The sequence below is a fragment of the Triplophysa rosa genome, linkage group LG8 (genome assembly GCF_024868665.1).
Source record: "Triplophysa rosa linkage group LG8, Trosa_1v2, whole genome shotgun sequence".
Lineage (NCBI taxonomy): Eukaryota > Metazoa > Chordata > Actinopteri > Cypriniformes > Nemacheilidae > Triplophysa > Triplophysa rosa.
Window position 1 is genome coordinate 497,708 of NC_079897.1, and position 26,180 is coordinate 523,887.

The 26,180-nt window shown below is 39.6% G+C and overlaps 3 protein-coding genes and 1 long non-coding RNA gene across 9 annotated transcripts; 2 read left to right on the plus strand and 2 right to left on the minus strand.

Moving 5' to 3' along the window:
* Positions 1-1,295: 1,295 nt before the first annotated feature.
* On the minus strand, positions 1,296-8,915 carry LOC130558038 (sodium- and chloride-dependent transporter XTRP3-like). 2 transcript variants are annotated; one of them, XM_057340252.1, is made up of 12 exons: positions 8,807-8,915; positions 8,519-8,679; positions 7,147-7,287; positions 6,981-7,072; positions 6,680-6,907; positions 5,939-6,049; positions 5,505-5,746; positions 4,680-4,842; positions 3,333-3,537; positions 2,823-2,982; positions 1,894-2,059; positions 1,296-1,820 (listed from the first exon to the last, which is right to left on the minus strand). In XM_057340252.1, exons 2-12 carry the CDS (start codon positions 8,640-8,642, stop codon positions 1,644-1,646), a joined length of 1,809 nt encoding a protein of 602 aa, XP_057196235.1. In that variant the 5' UTR covers positions 8,643-8,679; positions 8,807-8,915; the 3' UTR covers positions 1,296-1,643. The 2 variants fall into 2 exon arrangements, with proteins under 2 accessions (XP_057196235.1, XP_057196234.1); XM_057340251.1 differs by lacking the exon at positions 8,807-8,915 and having other exon boundaries at positions 8,519-8,773.
* A 1,798-nt stretch (positions 8,916-10,713) lies between these two features.
* LOC130558044 (uncharacterized) lies at positions 10,714-24,523 on the minus strand. The gene is made up of 3 exons (XR_008963381.1): positions 24,418-24,523; positions 23,207-23,276; positions 10,714-11,514 (listed from the first exon to the last, which is right to left on the minus strand). It is a non-coding gene; the product is annotated as an uncharacterized LOC130558044 (long non-coding RNA).
* ggctb (gamma-glutamylcyclotransferase b) lies at positions 12,321-16,117 on the plus strand. 2 transcript variants are annotated; one of them, XM_057340258.1, is made up of 5 exons: positions 12,321-12,454; positions 14,817-14,971; positions 15,052-15,197; positions 15,280-15,412; positions 15,804-16,117. In XM_057340258.1, the coding sequence occupies exons 1-5, from the start codon at positions 12,388-12,390 to the stop codon at positions 15,969-15,971; spliced, it is 669 nt and encodes a 222-aa protein (XP_057196241.1). In that variant the 5' UTR covers positions 12,321-12,387; the 3' UTR covers positions 15,972-16,117. The 2 variants fall into 2 exon arrangements, with proteins under 2 accessions (XP_057196241.1, XP_057196242.1); XM_057340259.1 differs by lacking the exon at positions 12,321-12,454 and adding an exon at positions 14,072-14,285.
* nod1 (nucleotide-binding oligomerization domain containing 1) lies at positions 16,229-26,109 on the plus strand. 4 transcript variants are annotated; one of them, XM_057340248.1, is made up of 11 exons: positions 16,861-17,522; positions 17,674-17,848; positions 19,105-20,914; positions 20,997-21,080; positions 21,153-21,236; positions 23,051-23,134; positions 24,460-24,543; positions 24,615-24,698; positions 24,793-24,876; positions 24,992-25,075; positions 25,675-26,109. In XM_057340248.1, exons 1-11 carry the CDS (start codon positions 17,346-17,348, stop codon positions 25,745-25,747), a joined length of 2,823 nt encoding a protein of 940 aa, XP_057196231.1. In that variant the 5' UTR covers positions 16,861-17,345; the 3' UTR covers positions 25,748-26,109. The 4 variants fall into 4 exon arrangements, 3 of the variants coding, with proteins under 3 accessions (XP_057196233.1, XP_057196232.1, XP_057196231.1); XR_008963379.1 differs by lacking the exons at positions 24,460-24,543; positions 24,615-24,698; positions 24,793-24,876; positions 24,992-25,075; positions 25,675-26,109 and having other exon boundaries at positions 16,229-17,522; positions 21,153-21,456; positions 21,563-23,128; XM_057340250.1 differs by lacking the exons at positions 24,460-24,543; positions 24,615-24,698; positions 24,793-24,876; positions 24,992-25,075; positions 25,675-26,109 and having other exon boundaries at positions 16,229-17,522; positions 21,563-23,128.
* The last annotated feature ends 71 nt before the right edge of the window (positions 26,110-26,180 follow it).

Here is a 26,180-nt window from a genome sequence, read left to right on the forward strand (position 1 = left end):
TCCTAGCTTTTTAACTCCGTCTTGGAGTTTCAGACACGTGTCTCGTCTCAGTCCACATCAACAGGAACGTGTTTATAAGATGAATTTTCAAGAACATTTCACAGCAGTGACATTCCTGACTTCAATTTCATAACATGCTTGTTTTTGAAGTGAATGAAGAACACGGAGGGATTAACATGCCACGTTAGATTAGTTAAAGCTAGAGAACAAATAAAGTGTTGTGAAGCATTGGAGTTCAATTAACAGAATGTTCTCTCTGTGAACTTGATGACCAGACAATACAAAGGAACATGTTATACTAGGCAGCACAATACTGTATATAATGCACGAATAGTACCTTTTTCTTTCATAAAATCTATGCTAAATTATTTGTAAAAGACTAATACTTCAGCACAAGCTCAAATATCTTGTGTTCATTTCACAGCTCCAGTTCCCAAAACTGTATTTTGAGTCTATATGAAGAGTTTGGTTCCAAAATGAGATGACTCCGTTTTGAAACTTTTACAAAAATCATGTTTTTTATTGTGCATTCCAATTCAGATCTATCAAACTACAGTTGGTTTGTTTTGATTTAAGCCATAATAACTCCAAAAATACAGCTAACTAACACAGTAAAAACATAACATAATAAAAACATGATTTTTGAAATTTTTTAAAAACGGAGTTGTCTCATTTTGGAACCAAACTCTTCGTATATAAAAACGTACCCTTTTGTTTTGTATTGTTCAAATTTTTCACTATTGAGGCCTTTATTTCTATTGATTAAATTGTGTCCTGTCTTACATTTCTGCATTACACACAGGATTGACATACCGTAATACAGGCTACGTTTGTTTGAAAAATAAATCGAGTTGTACTAAAACTTTTTCTTTAATAATCTTTATGTTTAAATGCAGTTTAGAGCGTTTATAAATGCTGGCATTTAGGACCTTTGGCGGTTTGTTATAATTAAACTCAGTTTTATGTCATTTACGACGTGATCAGCCGGACAGAGACATGTTTGATATCTGCCACTAAACCACATTTTGTTGTTTAAAAGTGAATATTTAAAAACAATCACTTCAAGAGAACATCAAGAACATGTTCAGTTTTATTTTTCCGAAATAGAGACCTGTTATCACTCCAACAAGGAAGGAAAAATTCGCCTATGGCAAGAAGATTTTGTCTCATGAATGACAAAACATTCACTGTTAGGATGTAAACAAAGCAGCTGTGATTAAATCTGTACAAGTTCACATTAAATTACTACAAACAATAATAAATGAATCAACGTAAAAGTTATTTACACTGCTATGTACATTCATATTTTGCACATTTGAACAGTTTTTTTATATTTATTTATGTATTATTTGCCAACCTGCGTTAAGAAAATAGAACCCCTTTGGATTGTTCACTTGCTCATTTTACAATCAATCTAAAACACTTAAATGCCTTGTTACATATAAACAAATCTGCTTTGCTGCTCTGATAAATTGACTTTCTCATAAATTGCTATACATTTATATATATATAGAAAATCTGTCAATAAATGTACATGTTTAAAATGTATATGTTTATAAATGTACATAACACCTACTGAACAACAACAACATATATATATATATACTGTATATAAGCAATCTCTATTGTGATGTGTTGTTGATCTAAAGTCCAGATGAGACGGTGCAGACGGTCTGACGCTGACGTATGGGCTGTCCTCTGTGTTTCCTCTTGCAGAACTCATAAAGAGCCACCAGAGGGACGCAGCTTAAAGACGATATCAGAAGCAGAGCTATGAAAGCCTGACCGTACGCTGGATATTCCTTCACCACTGATCTGCCCTACAAAACAAACGTTGGCTTTCAATTGACTCAAGTTCTCATCCAGCTGACTTTTCAAAACAATGGAACTTACCAGATCTTTATCCCAGGCCTGATAGGTTGGTGTGCCGCCCTGAATGTAGTTGATGATGTAAACGATGAAGAGGCAGATGAGAAGAGCCGGACTCACCGCTGCCCACATCACTCGCCAGTACCAGTTAGGTCGATGACCCAACATGTCTTCAATATCTTTCTCAAACCTGTGTGAATAACACCAGGTGAACGTCTACAATGTTAAATACATTTAACTCATCAAGCACAGAATGTACTGAATAGCAATTTCAAATAAATCAAGCATTAGTTCTTTCACCATTAAATAGATGTTAATGTTATTAAACATGACGTTTAAATATAAAAAATGAATTTACTTAGTTCTAATAAAAGTTTAAATTAAAACATTTAAATGACATTTAAAGTTGATTAAGAACATTAGAAAAAAGTCACAATTATCATAAGAATGCTCATATGAATAAAACATGACATGTTTGTCAGTTATTATAGGTTTGAGTAAGAATTGAAGATATTTCAGCTCAGAAACACACTCACAGACATCACGAGAAACACTTTAGCTGTATTATGAGGACTTTGTGAAGATTATCGGTTAAAAACATTCGTTTGACCTGCAATAATTACATGCTAAAGTCCAGAGGCCGTACCTGCAATCTCTGATGAAAATAATGAGATACAACCCGCTGCATCATTGTGAATAGTCAGGAGAGGTAAACAATGACAAGGAAAAGAAGAACTGAAAAGAAACTAAAGGAAAAGAGAACAAGCTTCTTAAATGTGTGTTGTTGAGGTCAAAGGCTGCATCTGTGTATCTTGTCAAACTCGCCGGCGTTTTAGAGGAAATTCACTTGTTTCCGTTTTAGCGTTTTAGTGTTGTGTGTGATGTGAAGTAAATCCAGTAGAGGCAGGCTGACGTGATGTGTAGTTTACTCGCTTTCTAAAGCCCAGTTTCACCTTTTCAGTCCATAGATGTAGCAGACGCTGACCACCTCGAAGAGAACGATGAAGAGCAGAGACAACGTGGCTCCGTAGTCATTAAACATGGTGAACCAGTAACTTCCTGAACGGGTGGTGAAACCCAAACCCAGAAGAAGACACACAAGACAAACCAGACCTGCAACACAACGACATCACGTCACCTCTGATACAACACTTAAAGGCGGGATGTCCGATTTCCGAATTACGCTTGTTTAGACAAAGTCGGGCCGAGCACCAAAACAACCTTGTAGCCAGTCAGCAGTAAGGTGCACAGGACGGACATTAGCCGTGCCGAGCGCTGACCAAAGCGTAAGATGGGGGTAGGGGTGTGTCTGTTTTGCAACGGCTAAGAGAAATCGGACCCCCCTCCTTTAAGTGTGTTTTATTGGTATACTTCAGTTCAAGTATCGTTTTAAAGATACTTTATCTTGAATGTATATTTGCTTGAAATGATTTGGGTTTCTATGATTTCAGAGAAAATCTCACCGTTGAGGGTCTCGTTGCTGAATGTGCGTGAGAGGATTTTAAGGTCTCCCAGCGGGGTGATGATGGCCGTGATGTTACCCAGCATGCTCCCCATCCCCAACAACAACAGCATGATGAAGTAAAGAACAGACCAGAGCTGAGACACCGGCATGTTTTTAATGGCCTCGCTGTACACGATAAAAGCCAAACCTGTGCCCTCCACCGCCTGCAAACACAGACGCCGAGAGAACATCATTTACAGTTTCACATCTGAGTTTATAAGACACGTGTATAAAAAGTATTGGTGACACTTTACATTCAGGTACCCTTTATGAAGCATTTATAAATGTGTTCATTAAGGATTAATAAGTCATTTACAAATGCATTATAAAGCAGTTATAACCGCATGAATAAAAAGGGGGATTCTAACGAAGTACCTGCCAAATAGTGAGCAGGTATAAGAAAAGCATCATAACACCCTACAGACGTGATATATAGGTCTGACGGCCTATATCACAAACAACATCAAGATAATAATGAATCTGCTTTCGAGTCAAAAAATAATGAATAAGTAAGGGATAATCCACAGCTAGCCGTGCGTTAAAGGGTTTTAATGCACAACGTGGAGGAGAGGAACCACCCGACGCGAAGCCCTTTAACGCACGGCTAGCTGTGGAATATCCCGCTTATACCACGGTCATCTTTTATTGATGTTTACAGTGAAATTTTAGAGCAAACAGGTGAAAATTACATTAAATTAAATTTCAAATGTAATCAAACTTACTGGAGCTACCTGTGTGTTAAAGGGTTTTAATGCACGCCTTCCAGCCAATCAGAATCCAGTATTCAAAAAGACCATGGTATAAATACATTTATTAATCATTTATAACATGTGAGTAATAATGGCTCACTATTCGGCAGGTATTTTGTTAGAATCCTTCTTTTTATTCATGCGGTTATAACTGCTTTATAATGCATTTGTAAATGACTTATTAATCATTAATGAACACATTTATAAATGCTTCATAAAGGGTACCTGAATGTAAAGTGTCACCAAAGTATTTAAAGGATGACTCAATCAAAAGAGAAAAATAGAGTTTATCTCCATCAAAAGATTGAGTACAAGTATAGAGCAAATACACTTCAATGTGTACTTGTACAGTACGTAGATTTCCAAGAAGTACATAAAAACTAGACTGAGAGTGAACTTATTTGTATACTAATAGTACATTGAAATAAACGTTGAAAGATGTCTTTAAAAAAGGGCCTGTTTGGTGTAACTTCAGTAAAACAGTGTCTTTGGCATCATGTCAAATCATATTTCATGTCTTGCTCAGGTACAAGACCGTGATATAAATCAAACTGTACCGTGTCTAATTCTGCCTCCAGACTACAGACTTCTATTTTTGAAGCGATGGTGGCAAACATCTCTGGATTTGTGTGATTCAGGTGAGAGATCCAGACGGTCACGTTATCAATAGAGACGTCACTCTCAGACAGACCGAATGTGTTGAGCAATAACACCCTCATCCTGAATAAACAACACATGAAAGTCAAAAATATGACAAATGTTTCAGACGCTTGAGAAGAGATGTCAACCGTGTGTCAAACTGAGCTCAGATGTGTCTCGTCTGCAATCAAAAGTCAATATGATTGAAGATCTCAAAACATTTCTCATCACATTGACTCAAATCCAGATGATTTTACACATCCAGACTGTTTACACAATCACACTCTCGTTTCATTCTCTTTTTTAATTTTAGGAGACACATCCGAGACACGGTTGATACCTAAATAAAACACAAGTGAGAACTCCATCAAATCTCCTGAGCTGATCTGCGTCTCCAGAAACCTCGTGAAAAGTATCAAGATCAACTGGAAGCAGTCGAACAATCACACATTCACAGTCGTGTGGTGAAACAGACACACGGTTTAATGTTTGATGGAAAAGTGTCAGAGCTGAAGATCCCACGCTGAGCTTTGACAGATTCTGGGAAAACCTCACAAGAGAAGTCACTGATTTAAACACACAAACTCAATGAAGGTGATTTCAGGTTCATTGACAGCTCAGATCTGATCTGACCGAGCTTTTAAATCTGGATTCTTCAGTTGTTTGTTGTTACAAGATCAACAGGAACGTGCTAGTGAAATCAAGCATTCAGATTCTTGTGACACCACCCCGATGTCTCTCACCTTTCCAAACAGCTCTCATAGTTAAGCGTGGCTTTAAATCCATAGATGGCGAAGGTCACCATACAGGCAAACACTGATGTGCTGCTGTTGATGAGAGACACGGCGACCGCCTGCTTCTCAAAGTCGTTGTTCTGATGATTGTAGCTGGCAAACGCGATCAGAGAGCCGAAACCCAAACCCAGAGAGAAGAAGATCTGAGTGGCAGCGTTGATCCACGTCTGAGGATTTGCTAACTGCTCCAGCTATAAACATGCACGCAGACACACACGCAGACACACACGCACACACACACACACACGCGCACACGCGCACACACACACACACACACACACACACACACACACACACACACACACACACACACACACACATCAATACAGAAACAGCAAATGGAAATAACAAGAAAATCATTTGATCTTTACACACAAACATACTTTAGGCGTGAACATGTACTTGACTCCGTTCCAGGCCCCGTGAAGAGTGAAGCCACGAATCAAATAAATGATGAGAACCAGGTATGGAAACGTAGCTGTAAAATACACAACCTCCAGAAACAAATATTTTTTTTAGGGTTTATTTCAGATTCTTTAACAAACTGAGAAAATAACCCGGCTAAAAAAAAACAATATCTGTAATGGTTTCCAGTGCAAATACCATCAGCTGTTTACCATTACAACCAGTATAAAATGTCTTTATGTAGTCGACTGTTTTGGGTCTTATCCAGTAAAATGTAATACTTCGCATCCTTCAACATTCCCATTACAGTTTCCATTAAAACCAATACAATCCCCCATTATAACCATTACATCCGGTAGAGTTGAGCGGCTGATTTCTATTCTACTCTATTTTCCAGCAGGGAGTAGAGGGCACATGACATTTACAGACAAATACATTTCAAGCAAAATAAAAGAATCGAAGGAAATAAAGACATAAAAAGGAACAATAAAGGTTACAGTCAAAGTTGAATAAAATACCTTCAGTTGCTTTTACACAGCTGAATCATTATTTGCTTATAAGACTTGATGGTTTTCTTGACACAAATCTCCAACACTTTCCTGTACAATATGAACTACACTGTAACTGTGTAAGCAAACAGATCGGAGGTATTCATTTGAAACCGAAAACACAGAGAGTCCGTGTGGAATTCAGTTACGTGAGGAAAGCTTTGATTTTACCATTCCTGTTGATTTGACCCCACGGACGATGAAGAGGAAGACGATGACCCACGCCAGCAGAAGACACAACGCCAGTCCCATGTGAACACCACCATTCTCATCGATAGACGAGGAGACGTTCAGTGTCTCACGATAGAAGAAATACTGTGTGGGTGAAGCCACTTCACACTCCTGCACATATCCACTCCGGTTACTGTTCACCGGACACTCGGACCACGGCAACACTGGCTGCCCCACGCAAACACACAACATCAACATCTAAATACTGCTTCATCAACAAAACATTGACATCTGAACTCACCTGAAATGAATGGAAGAGATACCAGAAGCTCCAGGCATTGATGATGTTGTAGTAAAGACACAAGTACACTGAGGTCACAACACTGGCGATGCCTGCAACGGGCAGAGAATAACATAAACCTCATGCAAATCTTGTGCTGTGTGGTAAAGAGCCGCTGGACGCTCACCCAGTCCACCCAGATACGGGCTGATGGCCGTCCACGCCCCGATACTGCCCAAACGCATCCTCTGACCGATGGCCAGCTCCATACAGAAGAGAGGGATTCCCTCCAGAACCAACATCAACAGATAGGGAATCAAAAATCCACCTGGAAAACACCACAATGACATTTACCCCGTGACCTTACTCTCTCTCTCTCGCTCTTATCTTAAAGATCATTTATGCTAATTGGGCTTGTTTCCGGTTGAATGTAGAAGAATGCATCGCATCTTTTTCTAGGAACTATAGGAAGAGCTGAAGGACAGATAATGTGCGTTTCTGGTAGAATGTCCCACATCTGTACTTTGATCGCTTCGTTTCTTCAAAAGTAAATGAAACATTTGTTATGCATGCCTGTCTGGTGGACGACGCACTGAATGCATAACCGCAGCAGATTTCATCACAGACAGGTCGTGTGACGTCATGTCCATCACAGAAAAACACCATCAACCCAATGAACACGATCCGGGTGACAGTAAACCGAAATAAGAGCTGTTAAAAACAGTTCTACACAAATACATGACTTTAACCCATGTGTGACAAAACATCCCAGAGAAAAGAACGAGATGAATTTACATGAAATATGACCTGTGACAAAGATGTAACCGTTACGCTGTTTAAACCACATCATTTCAAATGAATTCTAACAAAATGAACACATTTCTAACACAATCTTCAGTATTGTCTCACAGTAGGAAAGAGAATCACAAGTGTAACACTGTAAGTAATGAATCATTAATAAAGGTATACAACATGTACTGTATATGGTGTTAAAAAGGATTTCATGATCACATAAATGCACAAGATAAGATAGTCCTGGAAAAAATCATTTATAGTTCCTTTGTTTGTCTTGGCCAAAAAACTGTCAACAACTTAATTTGAGATATTTAGCATAACCGCAGACATTCTGAGTCTTCAGTCAGAAGTCGAACACATCACTTTTTTTTAAATAACAACTTAATTATAATAAAAATATTAAAGCAACTCATCTTAGAAAATCCTGACATGGTGTTTTTCTCTTTTACCCATAAATCTAACCTGTTCATTGAAGTGCGTATACGGGTTACTTTGATCTCAAAAAACATTTTCACCGGCCAAGAAACGTATAATACTGTAACTTCCAAATTCTAAAATGTCAAAACACACAAACACAGTTTGATTTACTGCTGGGAAGCTTTAAAACGCACCATCACTGCACAAATATAATATATGTGATCCCTGAAAACCTGTTAAATGCTGATGTTTTTATTTGACTAGATGTAAACGTTTTATTGTCTGTTGAATTCTAGAAAAGTTTTCAAAGAAAAAGATGTAAAGCATTTAGAGAATAAGGACTGTACCTCCCCCGTGCATTTGACAGAGGTATGGAAAACGCCAGACGTTCCCAAGACCGACTGCATAAGACACACACGCCAGGACAAACTGCATGGGACTGTCCCAGGACGGACGCGCTTCTTTACTCATGATGATGACCTTCAACAACAGATCCCGTCCGCTGGATCTGAAGAGAGATCAGAGAGATTATTTCTGGAAACAAGCAAATCAAATCCCGAGTAAGGCGGAGAGTCTGGGAATATTTCCAGTGTGTGTGTGTGTGTAAATGTCGGAGACGTTTAAAGTGACAGTACCTCAGTAAAGGTCCGGGGGAGGAACTCAGACTGTTATTGGCTGGATCCGTGTCATTTAGGTGAATGTTTGATTTTAGTCACCGGCTGCTGCGTCTCATCTCCTCACACACATCTTATCAGTGTTTTTATTGACTGATCCATCCCTGTCTGTTATTATAACTCCATCAGAACTGTTCAGAACGATAGATCACATCACAACTTTCATTCTCTATGAGTCAGTGTGCACATCCACACAAATCTGTCTTTACATACACAATGAAGTAATCATGACCACACTTTGCTTGTAATGTTGTGCTATAGAAAATCTACAAATCCATGAAAACGTATTTGTTTATTGATCATAATACAAGGAAAACTTCATAAGCGTCTGAATATTTGAATACTTTATGTTACAGTCGTGTGTTATTACAACGTAACCCACTGAGTTTCACTTTCACGCAAAATGAAAAGCAACGGCATTCCACACAAAAACTTTTGGTGTGTGTTCTCCTGAGAGGGTTCACAAAACAGTGTGCATGGACTTTTCAATCTGGATGTTTGGTGAGTTCAATATAAATCATTCACAGCTGCTTTCCTCGAATCATGAATATGAGAAAAGGTCTTTAAAAGAATACCTGCATTTCATTTCAGCTCGGATGAACAGGTGCATTCGTGTAAGGTGTGATCGGGAGAAAACTCAACACTGGAAAATCATCCTGCGATCAGATAAAACATCATGGCTATCGAAAACAGGAGAAACAAAGACAACCTGGAACGCACCTGGATGCGTGTTGTTATGACAACACGCATCACTTAGAAAGCAGTGGAGTGCTTTCTTGAGTAAATAAACACCTACGTGTCCTGAGGCTGAGGTCATCAAGGTCACACACACTCTTGACCTCTCGGTGAACCTCAGTCCTGTCACATTCCATTAACCCTTCATGCTGGCAATGTTTGTTTTGAAATGACCAGCTTATGAAAGCTAGTATTAAAATTGTACTACATGGCAGAAGTGATGTTTTCTGACAATGGATTTGACTTTTTTCCACAGAATAAAAACACTTTTCAAGGAGTAGTTCATCTTCAAAACGAAATTCTGTCATCATTTACACACCCTCTTGTCTTGAGTTAGTTTCTTCTGCAGAACACAAAAGAAGATATTTTGAAGAATGTTGTTAATTGGACACCATTCACTTGCATTGGTTACAATAGTATATGTGCTATTAGTATATCTCTTATAATATATAACTAGTAAACTCCACAAATTCTGGTCTTTTGAAGAAGCGTTTTCAGTATGAAAATCTCCACACTTCAGCGCGTTTAGTGTGTGCGGGCAGTTTAGCTGTGGGTCATGTCTCAGTGGGACTGCTGGTTATTCTATTGAGCAGATGTGCGGGGTCACAGCTGTATAATTGTGCGCAAACTTGTTTTTTTCTTGCGTCCCACTGCTAGAACACTCCAAATCATGTGTTGGTTTCAGGGTGACCCTTTGATTCAATTAAAGTCTGGAGAGTCGAGCGTCACGAGCCCTGCAGGGATAACACACAACACGCCGGAAGACACATTATTCTAGAACTTTTCTTGTATATAAACAGATGAAGAATTCAGCATGAATCAGCACATCAGTGGGAGGTGAACAAACCACGACACAAAACTGATAACACACCGCTCATGCGAGTACTGTGCAGTGTTGGGTAAGTTACTCTGAAAAAGTAATTCATTACTAGTTACTTATTACATATTCAATAGTGTCATTAGATTACTGTACAAATGACTCTCTCCAAAAAGTATTTCGTTACTTATTACTTTCTATATCATATCAACCTCGATTAGTTAAGTGATTCAAGGATAGACATGAAACGCCTCTTTTAATTCATTCAAATAAATCATATAAAACTACACAAAGTAGTGTTATTTACGGACCAAAGTACTACAAATGTGAGAATTATACATTAATACATGCATTTGAAAGTTAGACTGAGTTTTAATGTTAATTCCACTTTTGAATACATTACACAGTATTTAGTTCAATTACATCAGAAGTAACTGTAATTAAATAACAGACAAAATAAGAGTAATCCCTTACTTTACTTTTTTAAGGGAAACGTCATTAAATTACAGTCACTAATTACTTAGTAACTAGTTACACCCAACACTGGTACTGTGATGATCTGGTTTATTTAGCAGGTTTGACTCTACGACTCCCTCTGGAGGTTTGTTATGAACACACAATGACTGCACGTTTGTAACACACTGGCATTTGATTAACCTGCGTAAGGTTTTAACTTCTAAACCAAAGAGCTTAAACAGGGCTGCACTTCAGCTCCACGGGAATTCAATTCAGCTCGAGGTGGAAGTGACTAGAAGGCATCTTGTAAATCTTCAGCGCAGTAAACGACACGCTGACACGTCAACGCTGCGTGGGAGGAACACTGACCTCGTGTTGTGTACTCTAAAAAAAACGTCAGTTCAGTGTCTGTCCACATTGACAACAGTTCTGGATATTTCCTGCGCTTCCAGAAGCGTGTGCAGCATGTTAATCCCGTTTCTTCAGCTCTTTATAGGGTTCAAATTGGTTTCAGAGGCATACGGAGTGATTGAAGAAACAGGACTGATATAAAGGTGGTTACATTAGTTAAGAGTTTGATTCCTGGCGCTGTCCTCGTGGGAAACTCAAATCCACCCGTCACCCCAGTAACCGCAGAAGAAGCTCATGGATGTGGATTTGCCTATGAAAAGAGGAGATGTGTTAGTTTAAACTTACTCTCGCATTAAACCGAGACAACTTATCGAAATCAACATGAGATGTTTACATTTATCCAACTTCACTCAAAATTTTAATCCATTAAAGAAAGTTTATACACACGCTGATTTGTTTTAGTTTGATTAAATCCGTATAGCACACTATTGAGGACTAAAATACGAAAAAAAACGCATGAATATAATTCAAATAAAATGAAATCAATTTTCTTTCAATTTATTTTACATACGTTTTAAAATGTAGTTAAATAACACAATACTTAAATCAATAAGAGGGACGTAATATTCGTAGTTTTTATTTTATTCTGTTTTAGATTGTGTGGTGAACTTTGTAATGTGTTGTTTTTTGTTTTATGGTTATTGGATGTATTGCACAGCACTTTGGGCTGCTATATAAGAAATAAACCTAAACCTAGACACATTTAAAACGGTTTATTTAATTCAACAACTCAAATGTCAAATTAATTTACTGTAGTGTTATTTAACTTTTAACCTGTTATCGTCTTGACTAAAATACATACAATAACATTTAGTGCCGCGCAAAGCATGCTGGGAACTGGAAATCCTCTGCCCAGTGTCAGCAAAATGACTTTAACACACACAAATGATTTGAATTGATCACGTTAAGTTGAACATGGTGGAATAAAGTTGAGACAAAGCTTAAATATTTTGTGTGTTTGAACGACACATTTTAAACGCAAGCTGTGGCATGTGGAAAGACAATGAACTTTTCCATCAGAACAGGTCAGTCCGGGGGGTAAAGATCCACCCCTCCTGTGGGTTGAAGCTCCTCTGGTTCGTGTCTCTATCCACACACCAGACTGAGCGCTCAGACAGACACAATGTTCGTCATTAAACTCTGTTTCATCAGCACGTGCCTGATCGGACTCTTGCTTCTGTGCTCTGCAGGTATGTGACCGTACAAGTCCGATTCAATATTTAACGGAATAAAACGAATTTTGGCTCAGAGATCGGGTCTAAAACTCGTGTCCGTGCGTCAGTTTCCAGTAGGAGCGCGAGGAGAACTGTCAGTCACAGTTCTGTTCTCGCGATAGCTGCGTCATGCTACAGTAACAGGCTTGTTCGAGATGCGCTTTGGCTGGAAAGACGAGGAAGGGGAGGAGTGAAAACAGCGCAGGAAAGACGGACACTTCCCAAATCGCGCTGTCGAGTCGACTGGAAACGTCAGCAATGGAATAGATCGCGTTCGCGTTTCGCATGGCATTTTTCTTGGGCCAGCTGAGTTTATTAGCGAGGAATGTTCTATACGTATATCAGGCAAACTCTCAGCCATGTCAAGTCTGTAAGAAAGAACGTAGATCTTTTCTTTGACAAACGAACGCTGAAGTTAAACATCCCAGATAGCACAGGTACATCTGCTAAACATCTTAGAAAGAGCTGTTGTACATCCATTCTAAATCCCACACATCTCACAGACGTCTTCTAGAGGTCTGTATCATGACATCTGACAGCAGACGTCTCAGAGATGTCTTGCAAATGAAAATGTACGTGTGCTATCCGGGATATTAGAACCTCCTATTTAAAGTTTCCAGTTTATCCCAAAAATCTAAGAAATTCATTTAAAAATTGTATGTGATATTTATCCTTCTGGAGAGTTCATATATTGTGTAAATTCTGTAACTAATTTCCAGAAAACACAGAGCACATTTTCTTTCACAGCATATTTTCTCTTTCATTCCTGGACAAAGTGCAATAATTGTGGTTAAATGAGTCAAATGTGTTAGAATTTAACAGGTTGTTTATAAAAAAATTACATGGAAATTTTTATTAATAACTTACTTTTGCTAGCTAAGATTTTTTTCCCAAATGTAATTTTTTAAAATCACCCTGTTTATAGTATTTAATCATTATTTGGGACGATATTCAAAAACGTTGTCAAAAACAAATAATAGAAATCTGGAGTTTTGTTAGATTTATTCGATAATATAAATTATATTTCTTGTATATTTATTTATTAATATGGACGGATTGAAAATTGTGAACTTTTTTCTTTCTTTTTGTCTTCTTTGTTGTTTGGTTTGCATGATCTTTTATTATTTTTTCTTGTCTCAGCCCCTCCTAAAATGTATGTTTTTGAATGTAAACTGCATCCCATCTTGTTTTGTAATGTTTTTGTTATACATTCATAAAAAATAATAAGCGATCAAATCGATGTAATTGAATTGCCACTGCTTACACATGAAGGTTGTTATGAGGACAATATATTTCACACAGGTGGGTTTTTTCCCCACATATAAATCACAAAACAATACAAACTACTGGACTTCTCAACGGAACACTGAAGAAAAAAGATATCAGCTGACATTCTCGCCCAACGAGCATTTAAGCTGTGTCGTCGGCACAGCAGGTCGTCTCCCATCGTGCTTTTCATCGACGCAGTAAACGCGAAGCAACTGCGCTCGCCTGCGGATTTCGGCCAAGCACCGCCTCCTCGCCGTCGCGAGAGTTTTTTGCCAACGTCATCATGACGTCAGAGCGAGGCGGACGTCACGTAACTCGGACACGTTTGAATTTGGCCATTCTCGAACAAACCTAGTAGTGACTGAAGTTTTTATTTAAACATGGCGGCGTACACAACACAGGAAAGTCGGCTCGCAATTGAAATGACACGACTTCATAAACGAATCTTATTGAGTGATTAATAGTGCAAACAACAGCATCTTACCGAACCGAGGCTCGAGTGTTGTTTCTCTGTGATGACAGACCGACTCGTTGTCCGGTGAGCTTCCGTTCAAACAGCTGTTGTCTCTGTCGGTAAAACATCTGAGGCAGTCGTTCTTCAACGTTTTAGCTCAAGTCTTTCATAAAAGAGGAAGAGATCTACAAAACGGAAGTTGAGTGTAACTTTGTGTTTTATGTTGCGATTCTGATTCGGTGTTTTTTCTGTTTCTTTACATCTGACAACTCAATTTCATCGATCTTTTCTTCCAGCTGTGTATTTTTTATTTTCATTCATATCGTGCCATTGAAAGGTAATAGCCCGAGTGATGAATAAACTCTCTTCAGGTGTGTATGGTCAGCACATTTCTTTGACAAAAGTGCCACATCTCCACTGGAGGGAGGCTTGACGTTTGGGAAAGTTCTTGCTGGGGATGCGTGATGTTTCAGATGAATGCAGGCCTGCATCACTGCAGTTTGGGACACAATGGATTTGCATGAGAATGAAGTGTTGTCGAATGGTTCTATCAGCCCTGCTGACTATGATTCCACAGCGATCTGTCTCTCATCCTGTTCCTCCTCATCCCCACAGTCCCTCTGCCCACCGACGCCTCAGACATGGACAACAGCACACATCACAGCAACGAATCCGCCTTCCTGTACTTCGCCTACGGAAGTAATCTCCTGAAGGAGCGTCTACAGCTCAAGAATCCGTCAGCAAGTGTTTACTGCGTGGCCAAGCTGAAGGTATGACGGCATCCCTTTCTTCACGTCTGTCTGTGCATTTATCTTGATGTGTGTGAAGCTTTAACTTCTACATTTGCCAGGACTACAAACTGGTCTTTGGGAACCCCGGCGGGCTGGAGAGCCAACGCTGGCATGGGGGTGTGGCCACTATCGAGCACAGCCCGGGGGATGAGGTGTGGGGTGTGGTGTGGAGGATGAATATGTCCGACCTGGAGTCCTTGGACAGGTTCAGACACATCATCATGTGAAATGTTGCTTCTGTCCTGACGGAGACGTCATGTAAGCTGGATGTTCCTCTGTGTTGGCAGACAGGAGAGTGTTAAACGAGGGACGTATAGCCCGATGGAGGTGTCCGTCTCCACCCGTGACCAGGATTTCTACTGTCGCTCGTACGTCATGAACAGCTGTGTGTACGCTCCACCATCACCACAGTATCTGCAGGTAAAATCCTGTGAAAGTAAATCTCTTAATGAGCGTTTCGTGTTTGTACACAGAAGTTATTCACAACTGTAACGCGGTACAACAGCAGCAACACAGAAACACGGGCCTTCGAGAGCAACAGAATGAGTTTGTTGGCACGGTGTTTGCTGCGTTTCTGGAGTTTTCTCTGTACGACACAGACAATAGAGCAACAGCCCCGTCTGCACTTCTAGTACACACAATAAGGCCAGAAAGAAAATCTCAATTCTGTCATCGTGTATTCATCGTTAATGTGGTTGTAAACCTGTGTGTGAGTCTTTCTTCATTGGAACACAAAAGAAGATATTTTGAGAAATGTCTCAATGGTGTTGGGGTCAATGGACTTCTGAAAGAACTGTCATTTTTGTTCCAGGTGATCGTGACGGGAGCGGAACAGAACGGCTTACCGGAGGACTACCAAAAGAAGCTCAGGTCTATTGAAGCCAACAAATACGAGGGTTCTCTGCCTGTGATGAAAGAACTGAAGAAAGCTATGAAGAAATCTAAAGAACGGAAGGAAGAGACACTATCTGATGATTAGTGTTAGATCCGCTCGCTCTCGATGTGCATCATCAGCTGTATTGAAGATTCTAGATCTGTATTTTCATGAAAATCTAGTCACGTCAATCACATATGTGTGCAGTATTTGTACTGTATGGCAGCAAAAATTAAACTGCATAAAAGATCTGTTTGTCTGATAGTATGAGTTTGTTTTATTTAGTTTATAGGTAAAGAGATTGTTTTTAGCCGTTAGTTGACATCACAGTCCACAGAAGAGAAATGCTTAAGAATACTGAATCATCAATACGTGTATATTAAGTCGGTTTATTCATTTAATAGACGCTCTAATCCAAAGCCATAAACAACTAGTCAACAATAAATATTCATTTATTTACGGAGCAGAGCACATGGATGAACATGGCCGTGCCAGAAATGATTATTATTCATCTGTAGGCCACTGACGGTGTGTCACCCTAAAAACAAATGATCATATATTGATGCATAAAAAACACGTACATTACAGAAAATCATGCTAAACATTATATTGAATAAAAATATTGATCTAAATGTTGTGCTACATAAAAACTAAAAAGATCATTTTACTAGCAATTTTGAAGCTAAACAGTAGGACATTAAAACTAATTTATAATGCTAATATTTGTAAAAAGTTTACCAGCTGAGTTTAGTTTCAAAATGAGATCACTCCGTTTTTTAAACATTTTCAAAAATCATGTTTTTATTATGTTATCATGATTTTATTGTGTTTTACTGTGTAAGGTAGCTGTTTTTCTTTTAGTTATTACGGTTTAAATAAAAACAAACCAACTTCAGTTTGATTGATATTAATTGAAATGCACAATAAAAATACATGATTTAAAAAAAACGTTATCTCATTTTGGATCCAAACTCTTCTTATATTATATAACAGATTTGTTTCAGTGTTACAGATTTGTTTCAGTGTTACAGATTTGTTTCAGTGTTACAGATGTTATAATGTTACAGATTTGTTTCAGTGTTACAGATGTTATAATGTTACAGATTTGTTTCAGTGTTACAGATGTCACAGTCTATCATTGGTCAGTGGGCGTTTATGAGCTCAGATTTCGTTTGTGTTGTAGTTTCACTTCCTGCTCGAGATGAAAACGCATGAAGTTTCTGCGCACTTTTAACCCAACACGCACGCTTTCATTTTCTCTCTTTCAAAGTGATGTCCGTAAAAACTTCGCAAACCTTCCTTTAAAATGTCACGTGGCGTGTTTGTGAAGCTGAAGGGTTCGAGTGCGCGCGCGCTTGGAGATCTTCACGCGACGGACGGATCGCTTCCTGATGTCTGCTGTGACATTTGACTTCATGTCCCCCCAGTGAATATTTCCTCTGGATTTACGCTCGCACTGACCCGGTTCTGGCGAAGACAATGGACTCTTGTAAAGGAAGTCCAGTGTCGTTTGTGAAGCTTCTGAGGATCCATCGGGAGCTTCTGGTGGGTCAGGTGAAGAACACACAGTGTCTGCTGGACAATCTGCACGTGAACAACTTCATCTGTACTGAAGACAGAGAGATCATACAGAGAAGCACCACCAAAACTGACCAGGTAACACTTTTTAAGAATACTCCATCCTTGTGCTTTTAATATGAAACGCCCATTAATAACGGTGTCTTCATGATAAAGTGTTGGATCTAGTTCACTTACAGAGAAGTAAGGATTTAATGAAGGAAAATAATGCTGGCTTTTGGACACACAGGTGCGCAGGATTCTGGAGTTGGTTCAGAGTAAAGGAGAAGAATGTTCTGCATATCTCGTCCATGTTCTTCATGAGGCATATGATGCTTATATTGACCTGCGGCCGTGGTTCTGTGATATTCACTACAGTCCATTAGAATCTATAAGAGTCGTACCTGTGATCAACACAGACCCCAGTGAGTTCACCTGTGTTACCATTATGATAACACCACACTCGACAACAACGATATGAAGAGTTTGGTTACAAAAATCATGTTTTTTTATTCTGCATTCCAATTTATATCAATTCAACTGAACTTGGTTTGTTTTGATGTAAGACATAATAACTAAACAAATACAGCTAACTAAGGCCTAGTTCACACGTACACAGGTTTTTATAAACGGAGTTTTCCCTTCTTCGTTTAAAAAAAATCGCTTCCACACGAAAACGCAAAAACATGCTATGAAGCGATGTCAAAAGCATGCCAAACCAACAGGTGGCGATATATCCCTAACCATAAGGCTGTGTTGGGCCAATCAGAAGCCTGGAATCTGACGTTAAACAAAGGAGATACGCCTAATCTCCGGTTTCAACTGGTCCGGTATACACAACAACACGGAAACCGGAGTTTCTAAACATCTTCAACCTGGCGGGAGTGTTCAAAAAAAGTTTGGTTTCAGTGACCGAGTACTGCGTTAGCATGTGGACGACAACACCCCTGTTCGTGTGGACAGGGCCTTACACAATAAAACACAATAACATAATAAAACACATGAGGATGAGTTATCTCATTTTGGAACCAAACTCTTCATATTTATTATACTCACAAGTAAATAAAAAACTATAAAAATAAATAAATTCATTTCATGGTTTGGACATTTTCAAGGTTTCTCATTGAAACAGCAGTTGGGTTTGCACGTTTTGCCTAACCATAGGTTAAAACAACCCAGCATTTTAATCAAGTATTTCAGATGTCTAAAATACGTTTTACTGTCTCCAGCCGAAAACGGATTGTTTAGTCATTTTAAACATCATGTTTTTATATAAATGTTATAATCCATTACAAAACTGCATTTTAAAGTTGTTTTAAAGAGTAGCATCCTTCACAAAAAAACAAATGCAAGTTCATTTGTTAAGTATTGTCCTATTTTTTTGTTCATAAGCGTACATTTACAGTATGTCAACTTTAAGTGTACACGGTTATTTATTTAGGTAAATTCAGATTCGCTTAATAGGACTAGGTGTTATAATCCCACTATTTCAGCACAGTTGAATTGCCCAATAGGACATTTCCCATGCCTTATGCATGGCGGGGGGAGCAGTCAAGAAATATGAATAGAGGAATGGAGAAAAAAAAGGGTACAAAAAGTTGCGTATACTTCTTTTGTAGTAAGAGAAGCTGATCAAACTGTGAGCCACCTGTAGGGCACTAACTGTCCTGAGTGTTTTCAGTCAGCAGATACTGTGAGAAGCTGAGGTGTGAACTGGGAAGAGACACTCAGTTCATCATGTCTTATTCGAGAAGTGAAGACACACGTCTGGAGGATCTGTACACGGACACACAGATGGAGCTGCTGAATGACACCGGTGAAAGTTTGGGCTTCTTACAGAGTCTGAACCACCTGTTAGGAGATCAGGGAGTCTTCAACCAGCAGGCCGAGACCATCTTCATCACAGGCGACGCTGGCGTGGGTAAATCCATCCTGCTTCAGAAGCTTCAGAATCTGTGGTCCAGGAGAGAGCTGAACACCCGCGCCAAGTTCTTCTTCAAATTCCGCTGCAGGATGTTCAGCGCTTTCAAAGAAACGGACGAGATCTCGCTGAAGGAGCTCATCTTCAAACACAACTGCTATCCGGATATAGACCCCGATGACGAAGTCTTCACGTACATCTTAAGATTCCCAGAGACGGTGCTCTTCACGTTTGACGGATACGACGAGATCCAAATGGACTTCGACCTGGATAACGTACCCGAAGTGGTGTCGCCGGAGGAAAAGACGCACCCGCTTCTTCTCCTCATGAATCTGCTCTGTGGAAAACTGCTGAGAGGTTCCCGCAAGGTTCTGACAGCACGGACGGGCACGGAGGTCCAGCGCAGAGTGATCAGGAAGAAGGTTTGTCTGCGAGGTTTCTCGCCCGAGCACCTGAGGACGTACACGGCTCTGCATTTCCCAGAGACGGAACACATGAAGCTGGTGAGCGTGCAGCTGGACGCAAACCCCCATCTGTGCGGCCTCTGCTCCATCCCGCTCTTCAGCTGGATCATCCTCAAGAGCTTCAGACATTTCCTCTCCGTTTATGACACCTTCCAGTTACCCGACTCCTGCATCACCCTCACCAATGTGTTCCTGCTCCTCTCCGAGGTGTTCTTGGGTCGCACGACGGCTCGGCCCGGTCTCCTGAAGCGCAGCACCAGGTGTCCTGCCGACACCTTCAAATCGGGTGAAGCAAAGCTTTGGGCCTTTGCTAGACTGGCTCTGCAGGGTCTGGAGCGAGGGGGATTTGTGTTCGGCGTGGAAGAGGTGACGTCCTGCGGGTTGGACGAGAAAGACCTTCAGTTCGGCTTCCTGAGGCCCGTCTCTCACTACGACGCCTGCGGAGGATCCGCCACCTTCGAGTTTCTCCACGTGACCCTGCAGGCGTTCCTCGCCGCTTTTTGTCTGGTGCTGGACGCGAACATCACAGCCGACGCTATTCTGAGGTTCTTCTCCAGATGTGAATACAAACACAAGTCCCGTCTCTCTTGTTTCTCGTGTCTGGGAAGATCACGGCCCAGAGAGAGGGACCCGTTTCAGACCAACGAACACTTTCAGTTCGCTAACCTCTTTCTGTGCGGCCTCTTGTCCAAACCCAACGCCGCGCTCCTGGAGCATCTCGTCCCACCGCTCTCGCTGAAGAAAAAGCGGAAGACGCTGAAGTCGTACCTGTCTAACAGCGTGAGGACGCATCTGAAGGGTCTGCCTCGATACCCATCCACGGACATCCAGGGTTACAAAGTGCACGCCATGCCCAACTTCATGTGGATGTTGCGCTGTATATTTGAGACCAACAGCGAGGAAGTGGCCGAGATGACGGCCAACGGCATATCGGCGGATTATATAAAGATCGCATTCTGTAACATTTACTCGGCGGACTGCAGCGCACTCAACTTTGTGCTGCATCACCGGAAGAAGCATCTGGGGGTCGACATGGACAACAACAACATCAGTGATTATGGCGTGAAACAGCTGACACATTCCTTCAGTAAAATGACCGTGGTAAGGTACGGTAAACACACACACACACGGTTTACACAGACGTCATACAGCCTGAAGAGTGAAATGACATCAACCTTGTGATTTCAGATTGTGTGTGAATCAGCTGACGGACAGCAGCGTCGAGGTTCTGGCAAAGGAACTCATCACACATAAAGTCATCAAGGTTCTGGGGTGAGTGAAGAACTGATCCGGAGTCTGTTCGTGTCTCCTTTATTTCTACATTTCTTTCTTTATTTGTGACAGTCTTTACAAGAATCACATCACAGACGTTGGAGCCAAACTGATAGCAGAGATCATTGAAGAATGTCCTCATCTTCGCACTGTCAAGTAAGTGAACATACAGCGTCTGATCTCACTACATTATTCCTGCTCAACGTTCATTCATATATAATCTGTAATCTGTAAATCTACAGGGGTATAAAGTCTCGTTCACACCCAGAACGATAACTTTGCAGAACCAATCCTTCCTATATGCAGACTATGCAGGTTGCGTAGGGCCCCTGCACCACCACGGGGCCCCCTTGAGTCCCGAATCAAAAACACTATTGTAAACAAGACACTTTATTTTATAACTAGCAGATTCAAATTTAGAGGAATCATTCCGAAATTTCCTTTTTAATAATACATTAATTTAATTGCTGTTACATACTCAGATATCATGCAGTGGGCGGCAGGTAATGACATGCGCATGATGTGCTGATATGAGCTATCCGTCTGGAGTGAAAAAACAGCAACATCGCGAAGCAAAAGAACAGGAAGGCATGTGTTTTTGTTCTATTTTAAAGTCTTAATTAGTTTTGCAATGAAAACTATGCACTGAATTACTTACAAAACAATTCTCCAGTACAGATTTACGCATTCAGTATTGGTCCATTGTATTTGGTTTGCCCATGATATGTCATTTTTAGTTTGTGCCATCACATTTAGAGAATTACTGATGTGTTTTCATATGCTTAGATTTGTTGAGTAAACTGTATTTATCATGCTTTGTTTTTGTTAGTAAATCAGTAAATTTGGTTGGAAAAAACACTGTGTTTATGTGTTAATGTCTTTTTTTTGACAGCTAGATGGTTCCAGAGTAGAGCCTGCGTGCGTTACGTTAGGAAAAGAATGATTTACATGTCAATCTAAATTTGAATTTAACGTTATTCTTAATTGTTCTTACTGTCAGTTTAATGTTTCTTTTGTCTTTTTCTGTCTTCATTCGTTTAAGTGTGTTAATTGATTTATTATTATTTATGTCTTATAGTTTACAGTTCTGTTTATATCAAATTATTTTCCCTATGCTGGTCTTCCTGCAAAGGCTATCAAATCACTCCAGCTGGTTCAGAACGCAGCAGCATGCCTCGTCTTCCACGTGACGGCCCTTTTCATCTCTCTCCACTGGCTACCGGTTGAAGCCCGTATCAGGTTCAAGTCACTAATGCTTGCCTACAGGACTATCACTGGATCTGCACCCTCCTACACTCCTACACCCCATCAAGATCCCTGCGTTCAGCAAACCAGCGGCGTCTTGTGTTGCCTTTCATAAGGGCAGTAAATGGCTTTCCAGCTCTTTCTCCTTCACAACTCCTTCCTGGTGGAACATTCTTCCTTACTCGGTCCGGTCAACCACATCTCAAAAAACGACTTCAAACCCATCTCTTCTGTGAATACTTGACAGACAAATGAGAAGAAAAAGACTAACCCTCTCTCTTTCTCTCAACTGGTAGTGGTCTGGCTTTTGTTGAAACTAGTAACTTTGTATTAGCACCTGTTGTATTATTGCTCCTGTAAGACATATCGCTTATTGCAAACCCTGAACTCTCTGTAAGTCGCTTTGATAGAAGCGTCTGCTAAATGACTAAATGTAAATGTATTAGTACAAGGGCCCCTCACAAGTTTGCTTAGGGCCCCAGACGTCTAGGATCGGCACTGACTATGTGAACATCGACACCAACAGTTGATAACATTATGTTTACTCCCTTAAATTGGCTGATTTGTACTCCAACGTTCAGAAAGATTTTTAAAACGAAAGTTTTTGTTCTAGGCATGAATGAACGATTGGTATGGATGAAATCTACTCATGTTTACTGGGTACAAATATTTCAAAAGTTCATGACGGTCATTCAGATCAGTGATGTACATTTGTCTGTTTTTAGACTTGGCTGTAACAACATCACATCTTTAGGTGGGACGCATCTCGCCAGAGCAATTCACAAGAGCAAATCCATCTTTGATGTGGGGTAAGACTGTCTACTTGGAATAATTCACACCTTATATTTTCATCCAAATATCACAATTCTGTCAAAACTCACCCTGTGTGCTGTTATTGTCCCTGTAGAACAGTGTAGAAGTGTTTTTTTTCATAGACCAGTTGTGAACAGGCTAAAATACAGAACAAAAGTCATTAATAACATAAAATCAAATATGACATCAGATCACACCTGACATGACATGTTTAATGTGACTGAACAACATGAGGAAATAACGTTCCGTTGTTTAAAGGGTGCTTTATAAATAAATAAAATAAAAAAACATGTTTTTTTAAAGGAACAGTTCACCAGTGAATGGAAATATATGAAGAGTTTGGTTCCAAAATGAGATAACTCCATTTTAAAAGATTTTCAAAAATCATGTTTTTTATTGTGCATTCCAATTAATATCAATCAAACTGCAGTTGGTTTGTTTCGATTTAAGCCATAATAACTCAGAAAATACAGCTAACTAAAACAATAAAAACATAATGACATAATAAAAAACATGATTTTTGAACAATTCTAAAATGGAGTTATCTCATTTTGGAACCAAACTCTTCATATATTTCCATTCACTGGTGAACTGTTCCTTTAAAAAAACATGTTTTTTTATTTTATTTATTTATAAAGCACCCTTTAAACAACGGAACGTTGTACCAAGGTGCTGTACAATACACTACACAATAAAATATGAGAGAAATCCACACAACATGAAAAATATCACATTAAAATAAACAGACACAATCTCAACCCTCTACATTCGCATTGTTGATCTTTATATTCAGAAGCGAGCAGTATTGGGAGTAACTAGTTACTAAGTAATAAGTGACTGTAATTGAATTACTTGTCCCTTGAAAAAGTAAAGTAAGGGATTACTTGTATTTTCTGTAATTTAATTACAGTTACTTCTGATGTAATTAAACTAAATACTGTGTGTAATATACACGTGTGCAATAGTGGAATTGACATCAAAATTCAAAGTCTAACTTTAAAATCTGTGCTTTAATGTATAATTCTCACATTTGTAATACTTTGGTCAGTTAATAAGAGAACTTTATGTAGTTTATATTATTTATTTGAATGAATTAAAAGAGGCATTTCATGTCTATCCTTGAATCACTTAACAATCAAGGTTGATGTAGGATATGGAAAGTAATTAGTAATAAGTAATGAAATACTTTTTGGAGAGAGTCATTTATACAGTAATCCAACGACACTATTGAATATGTCATTAGTAACTAGTAATTAATTACTTTTTCAGAGTAACTTACCCAACACTGGAAGCGAGTAAATGTGTGTTTGCTTGTTTGTAGAATGTGGGGTAATTCCATCGGTGACGGGGGGGCAGATGCTTTCGCAGAGGCTTTAAAGAATCACACCAGCCTGACAAACCTCAGGTGAGTCTCACATCACTGACGTTACGCTGGACTTCACTGACGCAAACACTCAACGTCATGTTGCTCTTCAGTCTCTCTGCCAACGACATCACGTCTCGGGGTGGACGAAGTTTGGCTAAAGCTCTGAAGGAGAACACAAGCCTTCACATCTTCTGGTAAAACAGAAAATCAGATTCGTTACACATCTGTATTTCAGTAGAAACGGAATCACGAGTATAACTGTCATCTGTGCAACGTGATACTTTTCAGGCTGATACAGAATCAAATCTGTGATGACGCTGCGTCTGATCTTGCCGATGCGTTCAGGTGGAACTCTGCACTGACCCATGTGATGTACGTTACATTCAGTCTTTCATGTTTATCGCTGTTATCATCCATAATGCACAGTTACAGTGAGGTGGAATGGGAGGTGTTATGCTAAATAAACAACAGTTGTGGTTCTGTTCAGGTTAATAGAAAACGAGTTGACCGTTCACGGAGCCAGACAGCTTTCTGACGCGCTCTCCATCAACACTACGCTGAAAGAAGTCAAGTAAGATCAACACTCGGTTTCAAAACCTTGTGAGCCGCCTACATAGGGAACATTTTGAGGGAACATAAGCACATTCTAAAACCCGAAGAATGCATGAATTCATAACGAATAGTAGTGAAATCTAAATGGTTTCATTAGGGAGTGTTTTACTAAAGGGTTAATTCATGTGAAAATGTCATTATTTACTGACGGGCATGTCCTTCAGACACCGGATGACTTTCTTTCTTTCTTTCTTTGAAAAGTAAATGCAGAATTTTTAAAGTGTTGTTTTGTGTTCGGAGTGACCAGTGACCACCTCATGAAGCGTCAAAAGCATCATTAAATAACTCCAAAAGACCGTATATTCCAAACAAATGGGTTTGGAGTTATTAAATGAAGCTTTATTCAATTTGGATCACCATTCATTCCCATTGTAAAGAAAAACACAAAACGACACCAAAAGCACATAAATAATAAAAGGAAACTAGATTAAAGTCATCAAACGAAACATGGGCTTCACAAGGTTTTGGAACAGATCCCTGCTGTAGTTTTGGTTGTAATAAACCTTGTTTGATGGACGTCTGCTGTCGGGTTTGATTCAGTTTCTGATGTGTTGACAGTGTTAAAGGAAACCGAATCTCTGAAGCAGAAGAAAAACTCTTTCAGGCAGAAAAGAGGCTTCGCTTCCGCTGAGAAGGAAAGAGAAAGTGCATGAAACAGATTGAAGACGCACGGTTTCACACATACGGACGGCTACACAGTATTTTTCTCTCTCATTATAATCTCACATGTGGTTTTATACACCATCAAAGACACAATGAACTTGTACTTAAATCAGGGCTGGACAATATCAAAAAGCTGGGTTCAAGCCCTTTCAAAACAATTTCATTTTTTATTCGTTCATAACGTTTATGTAACAAAAGTTATGGCTATCCGAAGTCTGCTAAGAGATATGGTTAGTGGAACCATTGCCAAGGTCATGGGTTCGATGACAGGGAGTCATGAGTCATGAGACGAGGAAAAACTAAAATAATGACAAAGTCTTCAGAAAACATGTGCATTAAAAATTATTAATTGTTAATGTTTGATATATTGCTCAGCCCTAACACACACACACACACACACA

Coding starts and splice junctions, on each gene's coding strand:
- LOC130558038 (XM_057340252.1), bottom strand. CDS start 8,642: ATGAGTAAAGAAGCGCGTCCGTCCTGGGACAGTCCCATGCAGTTTGTC. Junction 7,073..7,146: donor CCCGTATCTGGGTGGACTGG/GTGAGCGTCCAG, acceptor TGCCCGTTGCAG/GCATCGCCAGTGTTGTGACC. Junction 3,538..4,679: donor TGGAGGCAGAATTAGACACG/GTACAGTTTGAT, acceptor CTGTGTTTGCAG/GCGGTGGAGGGCACAGGTTT.
- nod1 (XM_057340248.1), top strand. CDS start 17,346: ATGGACTCTTGTAAAGGAAGTCCAGTGTCGTTTGTGAAGCTTCTGAGG. Junction 20,915..20,996: donor AGTAAAATGACCGTGGTAAG/GTACGGTAAACA, acceptor TTGTGATTTCAG/ATTGTGTGTGAATCAGCTGA. Junction 21,237..23,050: donor CCTCATCTTCGCACTGTCAA/GTAAGTGAACAT, acceptor GTCTGTTTTTAG/ACTTGGCTGTAACAACATCA.
- ggctb (XM_057340258.1), top strand. CDS start 12,388: ATGTTCGTCATTAAACTCTGTTTCATCAGCACGTGCCTGATCGGACTC. Junction 12,455..14,816: donor CTTGCTTCTGTGCTCTGCAG/GTATGTGACCGT, acceptor TCATCCCCACAG/TCCCTCTGCCCACCGACGCC. Junction 15,413..15,803: donor CATCACCACAGTATCTGCAG/GTAAAATCCTGT, acceptor TTTTTGTTCCAG/GTGATCGTGACGGGAGCGGA.